Source organism: Adiantum capillus-veneris, chromosome 14 (genome assembly GCF_014529385.1).
Source record: "Adiantum capillus-veneris isolate H3 chromosome 14, ASM1452938v2, whole genome shotgun sequence".
NCBI classification, from domain to species: domain Eukaryota; kingdom Viridiplantae; phylum Streptophyta; class Polypodiopsida; order Polypodiales; family Pteridaceae; genus Adiantum; species Adiantum capillus-veneris.
The window spans coordinates 24,819,035-24,826,689 of NC_140944.1; the positions used below are offsets into that span (position 1 = coordinate 24,819,035).

A 7,655-nucleotide genomic window follows, 5' to 3' on the forward strand; every position below is an offset into this window, starting at 1 on the left:
AAAGGTGTGCATGGGTGGAGTGGTTAAGGCTCAAGATCTTGATACTTGTTGTAGGAAATGCATGCACCTTTGTGTTTGCCATGTTGTCGAAATTTCTTATGGATGCCGACGAAGCCTCTTCGTTTGTGTATGAGTGATGCAAAGAAACTTACATAATACAAACCATATTCACTTGCATGTGAGTGATGTGAGTTGTGAGATAAGTAAGGCTCTTGGCCTGCATGTGAGGTGACGGCCCCTGAAAGCACTAAACTGCTTTAGAAACGGGCGGACCGCTGGTTGTCACTTAGGTTTGAAAGTAGGGAAAATTACCAAAATACCCCTCTAATTTGTGGAAATTCCCAATATACCCCTCAAATTTCAAAAATTCCCAAAATACCCTTGTATCTATTTTCGCTGGATCTTCAAGATTTTCTAATCTTTATTCTTGTTTGACAATTGAGATCGTTTTTGAGTGCTTAGCCTGTAATTTTTTGCAAAGTACCTCGCAAAAAAAATGCACTTATGTCTAAAAATAATGAAGGAATTCATCTCCAAAGCCTACATAACCAACTCAAATTTTAGTTTTAGCTTCTTGTATGGTAGACAATCGCTCTTCTTATGAAAAGCTACAAAAAAAATTGTTTTTGGAAAAATTTACTCTGACAACCAGGGGTATTTTGGGAATTTTGGAAAATTTGAAGGGCATTTTGGAAATTTATGACAAATTATGGGGGTACTTTGAGAATTTTTGAAATTTGAGGGGTATTTTGGGAATTTCCACAAATTAGAGGGGTATTTTGGTAATTTTCCCTTGAAAGTATCATTGTTAGAGAATGATAAATAATTGAGGCCTTGAAAATTGCATTCGGCACTGAGATCTGGAGTGCAATTTTTTTTGTTCACGATTTGGGCAACTTTTTGTGTTCTCGCCTCCGTTCCATCTTTACCTTCTTCTGCGTTCCCTCCATAGCTGCAAATGAGTGCTCTTGCAGAGCGCAAACGCGTGGTCGTTGTGGGTGGAGGCATCGGAGGTGCTTTTTCCGCCAAACTCCTCGAGGATTCCTCCGATGTCACCCTCATTGATCCGTAAGCCTTTCACCTTACTTTCCTTTCTCGCATTCTCTCTCCATGCTTTTTCTGTGTTTTGCGCTGCTTGACGAGCTGAGGCAAGATGGTGTTTTTACTGCTTGACGAGAGAGAGAGAGAGAGAGAGAGAGAGAGAGAGAGAGAGAGAGAGAGAGAGAGTGTGTGACTTATTTAAGCATGGAAACCATATCTGCGTTGTATGTGCGCGCACGGGAAATCGTTTGATTTACTAGTGGGAAACCTCAAAACGAGGATAACCCATGGAAAACATTACATGCGATAACTAAAAAATAGTCAAAGTAGAGCTCATAGTGAAGAGGGGAGAGCTCATCCAAATCCCAAGCAAATTTAAGAGACTCCAGAAGGGAGGATTTAAAGAGGAAAACATAATCCACTGAGATAATTATGTGCTTTCCAAAATGTCCAAAGCACCTAGAATCTAATCCGATCAAAAAAGTATGCATATGGCCGAAGCACTCTAAAGATCCATAAATATCAGCCAAAATGTATCCTGGGAAAACGATTGCGAAGACATGTAGAGAAGCAATCCACAAACCGTTGCGTGCAAGAACGAAACCACAATAAATGTGGAATATTCTCAGTAAGGGCACCACAACAAACACATCTCGAAGGAGGCCATTGAAGAAATTTACTAGCTGGGAGAGTCCTAGTGATGCATCTCCACATGAACAAACGCTCTTTTAAGGGAAGTTTAGCATGCCACACTTTCATGGCAATATACCTTTTTTGCAGATAAAGAGAGGATCGATGATCCTGCATAATGCCAATCACACAGCCGATCTTCAACGACAAGCAACGGAATGGGAGATCTATAATCAACAATCTCCTTGATGATCTTCCAAGTGTGTTTGGAATGGATTCCAAGACCGAAAGTAAGAGCAGCTTGTCAAAATGAGAGTACATGCCCATTAGCATCGACAACATCGGATATCGTATCAATGCCTTTTCGGGAGAGAAAATATGCCTGTCTTGGAGCTTGTTGGACAAGGGTTTGATCGTAAGCCAAACTCCAATTCAAGCTCTCAAGTCTAAGCGAATTGCCACTCGTAGCCTCCCTACCATGCCATGCCAACTGCTTCGCGACTTGTTTCCAATCCACTATCAGACTGAAAGCAAGGAGACAAGCTAGAATCGTGGCTTCAAATTTTCCAAACATGACATCACAGTAGGAAGGCTGCCAATGACCAAAAGCAAGGATAGAAACCGCGTGAGAGCACAAAAAAGCAAACATTAATGTCTAGGGCTGTTTTTGTTCCTAGATTTTAGGTAAATTTGATAGACGTGGTGTTGTGTATTATGATATTCATTAGAATCTAAGCTGAGGACGGTCTCTTCCATGCCAAAAACCCATTTTACCCTGCTGAGGCATGAATAACAATAAAATAGCACTACAAACCCTGTGTGATACGTTTGTGTCTCATGTGTACTCCTCAACCTGTGCTCACATGGTTGCTGCATAAGCTTCCCCCTTCAAATGATGTTTGTTTGCCATGAATTTGAGATCTGTCTTTTTTTTGTATGAAACAGAAAGGATCACCTCGAGATTCCTTATGGCCAATTGAGATGCACTGTACAACCGGACTTTGCAGAACGGTCCCTAGTTCTTCATTCTGAATATCTAAAGAAAGCGAGGCATATTTTAGGATTTGCTGAGTGTGCATCAGTTACGGAGGTTGTAACAAGTACTGGTGATATTCTGCCTTATGATTTTTTGGTCATTGCAACGGGCTCTACTCATAAAGGACCTTCCACAAAAGCAGAACGCATAAAAGAGTTTCAATCCGGTAAGCTTCTAGCACATGAAGAGAACGTTTGTCCTCTGTTAGTGTAGTTTCTCAAGCGAATATAGGTATTGGACACGATCTTTTATTCTGCTTATGGATAGTTAAAGTCTCCTGAGCTTTTACAGCTTTTATGAAGCCATTGATATGTTCAGTACTATTGATCATCATGGTTGAGTCTGTTTTGCATTCTTAGCACACAGCCTTTTGTTTGAAGATGTGTGCAATGTGCGTGTGTGTGCGCGCGTGCGTGTGTGTGTGTGTTGGGGAAGGGGGACTGTGCTTGCAGCTACCTAGCTCTGGATCCATTGCTACGCACTGATGATGGAGAGTATGAGAAAAGAGTGGCGATGATATAATATCAGTCGATACTGTGTATTATGGGAGCTTACATCGTAGTAATTACCTTCAATTCTGAGTTTATTGTGCATGCTTTCTTTTGAAGGTGAAGTGGAACATGTTTCTAGATGTCTTTGTCTGCTTGACTGTTTATATCTTCCGACCAGATGAAGGTGTATATAGATGTGAAAACAGAGGATCAAACAACAGACACTTCAAATTTTGGGTGAATTGCTTTCCTGGTGGATGTTTTTGCTGAGCGTTCTCTTTATACCTTCCAGTTTATGGTTGTTTCTATCTTTTATTCCATGGATCTCTGAGCTTCAGATGAAATAGTTCTACTAAGAGGTTTAAAAGGAGAGATGAGCCTAATCAAACAGTGGTAACTATATTGAGAGTCCGAGGAACAGCAAACAGAGCGCTATAGCCTATGACCCCCACCATTCACAGTCTCCAGAGGAAGGGTATTAATCACTATGAAATGAAGATGTCGTGCACTTCTGCCTTAAACCAATTGGAAGAGTTGTTCAGGGAGCTTCCTAGCATAGGAGCCCTGCCAAAGAACTGTCCACCCAATCGTAGGAGTCTCATACGTGAAGATGACCAGACCTACGGTGTGCCGGCCTACACGCCATCCTAGGCCTCTTGACATCCTGTGTGACCATCTGGCCTTGCATTGGACTCCACCCCCAAGCTCATGGTGTGCTCCACGCACTCTGCGCATTAGGTGACGTGACACTACCATCCAGCTGGGCCCCTTTTTACCTTTTGCATGAAAATCACGAGAAATAGTTTTTTGGACTTCCTAACATGTTGGATCAGGTTTTTTTTTATGCTTCATGTTATTTACAACATACATTTTGATGAAGCAGATGCCACTTATGTATTTGTGCTTCTTTCTAGGTCCGTTTGTTCATTCCTTTATTTGAAAATAAAGGTTTTGTGAATGTTGCCTTCTCTTGTTTTCTGTCCCACCTTTAATTGTTTGAGGTCATTCTGGGTATGCAAGAAGTTTTCTGTTTCAATCAATCATTGCATAATTGCTGTTGAAAAAATTGTGCCCTTTTGATATGTCTGAGTGGGCTGCAGAAAACAAGAAATTGAAAGAAGCAAAGAAAACCCTCATTATTGGAGGTGGTCCAGTAGGTGTTGAGCTTGCTGGTGAGATAGTTGTAGATTTCCCTGAAAAGAAAGTTGTGCTTGCGCATGGTGGCGATAGACTGATTGAGTTCTTGGGTCCCAAAGCGTCGAGCAAGACCTTCAGTTGGCTCAAGAAAAAGCATGTGGATATTCGACTGCATGAAAAGGTTAATCTAGATAGTGTTTCGGCTTCTTCACATGTGTACACAACTTCGAGCGGAGACTCCATTGAAGCAGACTGTCACTTTCTTTGTGTGGGAAAGAAGATTAGCTCCTCTTGGATGCAATCGACTGTTCTTGGAGAGAATTTAGATGAGAACGGGCGATTGAAGGTGGATGACTATTTGCGAGTTGAGGGTCACTCCAACATATTTGCTGTGGGAGACATCACTGCAATCAAGGTATTTGGTGTTTTGTGCCTCCACCAAAAAAGGGAACCCATGAGCTTTGTGTTAGTAGTTTTTCCTTTTTTTTGTGCCTCCACCAAAAAAGGGAACACACATTTGCTGTATGAGCTTTGTGTTAATAGCTTTGGCTGGGAATGGGTAGCTTTTGCACCTGGCTTGGTTGTTCTTATCTTTTGAGGTGCGTATGCCCTATCAACTACTTACCTTCGTGCTAAGTTTTTTTATTTAATGCTTTTTTTAATGCTAGGCTTCATTATGGCCGAGTTTGCCCTGCATCTTTAGTGTTATGACAGAAACTCAGTAAGTAGATCTTTATAGAGTGTATGCTCATGTGTGTGTATGTGTGGGGTGTGGGACCATATGTACCATTGTACCTAGTTTTCCACCTAGTATTGGGCACCGTTAGTGGGCATGTCAAAGTGTTCGGACAATACTATGCATGATGGAGCTGATGGTTCTATTGTGACTACCATGGGTCTATACCTTGCACTTTCCTTTGAAGGTGAGTCTGGGCTTATCCTGGATTCATCCACTTGTTCGTCGTAAGCAGTGCAGTTACGTGCCGCCCTATTTCAATGAAGCTTGCATGCTTTGCATGAAGATTTGCCTCTGTAATCAAGCCGTGGTCATGTACATACTCACTATTTATGATTATCTCCTCTACCAGGAAATCAAACAAGGCTTTTTGGCTGGAAAGCATGCAGAGGTGGTTGCTGACAATGTGAAACGACTTTCGCAAGACCCTGATAGCAAGCTCAATGTTTACAAACCCTTGGCCACCCCGATGGGTATTGTCTCCTTGGGCCGGCGCATTGCAGTGGCACAGTTACCGTTTGGTACCATCCTTGGTTGGATTCCTGGCATGTTGAAGAGTAAGGACCTATTCGTTGGTAAAACAAGGAAAACTCTTGGGTTGAATTCATGAATGTGGGCTTTCTGCTACTTCCACAATGTAACAATTTATTCTTTTCACTGTATTTGATTTGTTTCGACATGAAGAGGTGTACTTGCAAAATATCAGCTTTTAATGGCTTTTCTTAATGGGAAATTTCCGCGAAATTTTGCGATTGGAACTGGTGAAAACGGTCTTAATCATAATTAATGTGTTTGCCTTTGGGCTCAGATTACTTGCAAGTAAATAGACTGTCCCATGTCACTTGAAGGGAAGGGAAGGTTATGTCAGTTATTGGCTGATATGTATGTGAGAGGCAATTGTGCACCTCACAACATTGGTGCTTTTACTTAACATTCTAGCACACCATATCTTTGCCATACAACTTACCACTCAACGATTACAAGTTATGTATCTTACTACACAAATTTTGATAGTGGTAGGGAGTCCATTGCTTCTTGGATGACATGGTGACACAGTCGATGAGGCAAAGGAGGGGCCTAGCGAATCAGTGTCAGTGGTAGACAACACCTTAGAATGCATAGCAACTAAAAGTGCTGCTTGGCCAGCCCTAGGACTAGAGGCCAATAAGTGCCCAGGATGGTTGCAACTTGTAGTTAGGGGTGATCTTAGGAACAGGGGGCTCCTTGACATGGTAAACTAAGCATGCTTTATTCTTTCTTGCACTTCCATCAAACCAAAATTACACCCCCATCATTTGATTGACTAAACTAGTGTTACTTGCTTGGCTTCGTCATAGTAAGTAATAGTCATAGTATGTAAATAGGATACTATGGGTAAATTTTGTGATAAGTTTTTTCTAAGTAAACAAGATAAATCAAAATAGACATTGAAGATATTGTGAAACCCATATGTGGTATCAAAACCTCATTTTTTTTGTAAAGGGTGCACACAAATAAACACGGAAGATTTTGTGCGACACATTTGTGAAATCAAAACCTCATTTTTATTGTAAAGCTTGCATGCACATTCTCCATCAATACAATCACTACTTGAACAAGTTTGTTTTGCAAAAACCTTGCCTTGGTGGAGCTGCGAAAAAAAAAGTTTTAACATTAGTTCAACTTCTGCACTAATTTATTATTGTTATTTTTTAAAAGATAATGCCCAGTCTATGCGAGTGCTACCATACTTCCATATGGAAGTATGGTGGAGAGTCGGCACAGTGTCTCCAGAATTCATAAGAAACGGAAGTTGTGCTATGCTCTATAGTCCATTTCGTAGTGCATAGTCATGGAGTTCAAGAACAAGATAACGAACGTAGATTTCTATATGATAATATGGTATTCGTGTCCTTGCCACAACCATGTGACTTGGTCTCTTATAAATTTGTATCTAATTCCTTGCGATAGCATGTTGGGCATGTCGTGCAATCAACATGTTTCTAGTGAATACATTTTGGATAGAAAGCTTGTTAAGAACCATCTGATTTTCTTACAATTTTCGCAAGTAACACATCAATGTAGTACCCTGTCTGCCCTCTCAAGAAGGATGGTTCATCCTTATTGCGCGCAATTTCAGGCGTCTCTTCAACGCCTTTGTCTTGATGCAAGAGTTTGTGTCTATCAACATCATAATCGGGGTAATCCCTCACATCCAAGATTCCTAATGCTATTAGCTGCTAAGCTTTCCATCTATCATGCAAACTTAGTCTCTTTGGTGGTGGTTGCCGAGAAGAGCAATTTCCATCCTCCTCTATGATGTAGCCTCAGAAGGCCCTCTGCAATTTAGTGAGGCTGGTTCACTTGAGGATTTATATTCTTCATCCAAATAACAGTTTTTTTGGTAGAAGACCTTGCCCTCTCCTTTAATGTTCCACATCCCTCATGGAAAGGCTACTTTAATCCATACCTCTTTATCTCTACAACATCTTTTGTATAAGCAATCATAAGTGTGGCAATTTGTGGTCCACATGCACAATTCTTTCCTTCTGATCACAAAAGCCCGCAAGCTATACAAAGCAGGCAAGATCCATGGCATGTGAGA

General features: G+C 41.1%; 1 protein-coding gene across 1 annotated transcript; it reads left to right on the forward strand.

Annotated features, from left to right (window-relative positions):
* The first annotated feature begins 857 nt into the window (after nt 1-857).
* On the forward strand, nt 858-5,823 carry LOC147442104 (uncharacterized). Its single transcript, XM_086528403.1, has 4 exons — nt 858-1,068; nt 2,617-2,873; nt 4,299-4,750; nt 5,424-5,823. The coding sequence occupies exons 1-4, from the start codon at nt 959-961 to the stop codon at nt 5,679-5,681; spliced, it is 1,077 nt and encodes a 358-aa protein (XP_086384529.1). The 5' UTR covers nt 858-958; the 3' UTR covers nt 5,682-5,823.
* The last annotated feature ends 1,832 nt before the right edge of the window (nt 5,824-7,655 follow it).

What these genes read in the sequence shown, in the direction of transcription:
- LOC147442104 (XM_086528403.1), top strand. Translation starts at nt 959, where the DNA reads ATGAGTGCTCTTGCAGAGCGCAAACGCGTGGTCGTTGTGGGTGGAGGC. An exon ending in GATGTCACCCTCATTGATCC is followed by an intron (nt 1,069 to 2,616) that starts GTAAGCCTTTCA and finishes TGTATGAAACAG; the next exon opens with AAAGGATCACCTCGAGATTC. An exon ending in GAGACATCACTGCAATCAAG is followed by an intron (nt 4,751 to 5,423) that starts GTATTTGGTGTT and finishes CTCCTCTACCAG; the next exon opens with GAAATCAAACAAGGCTTTTT.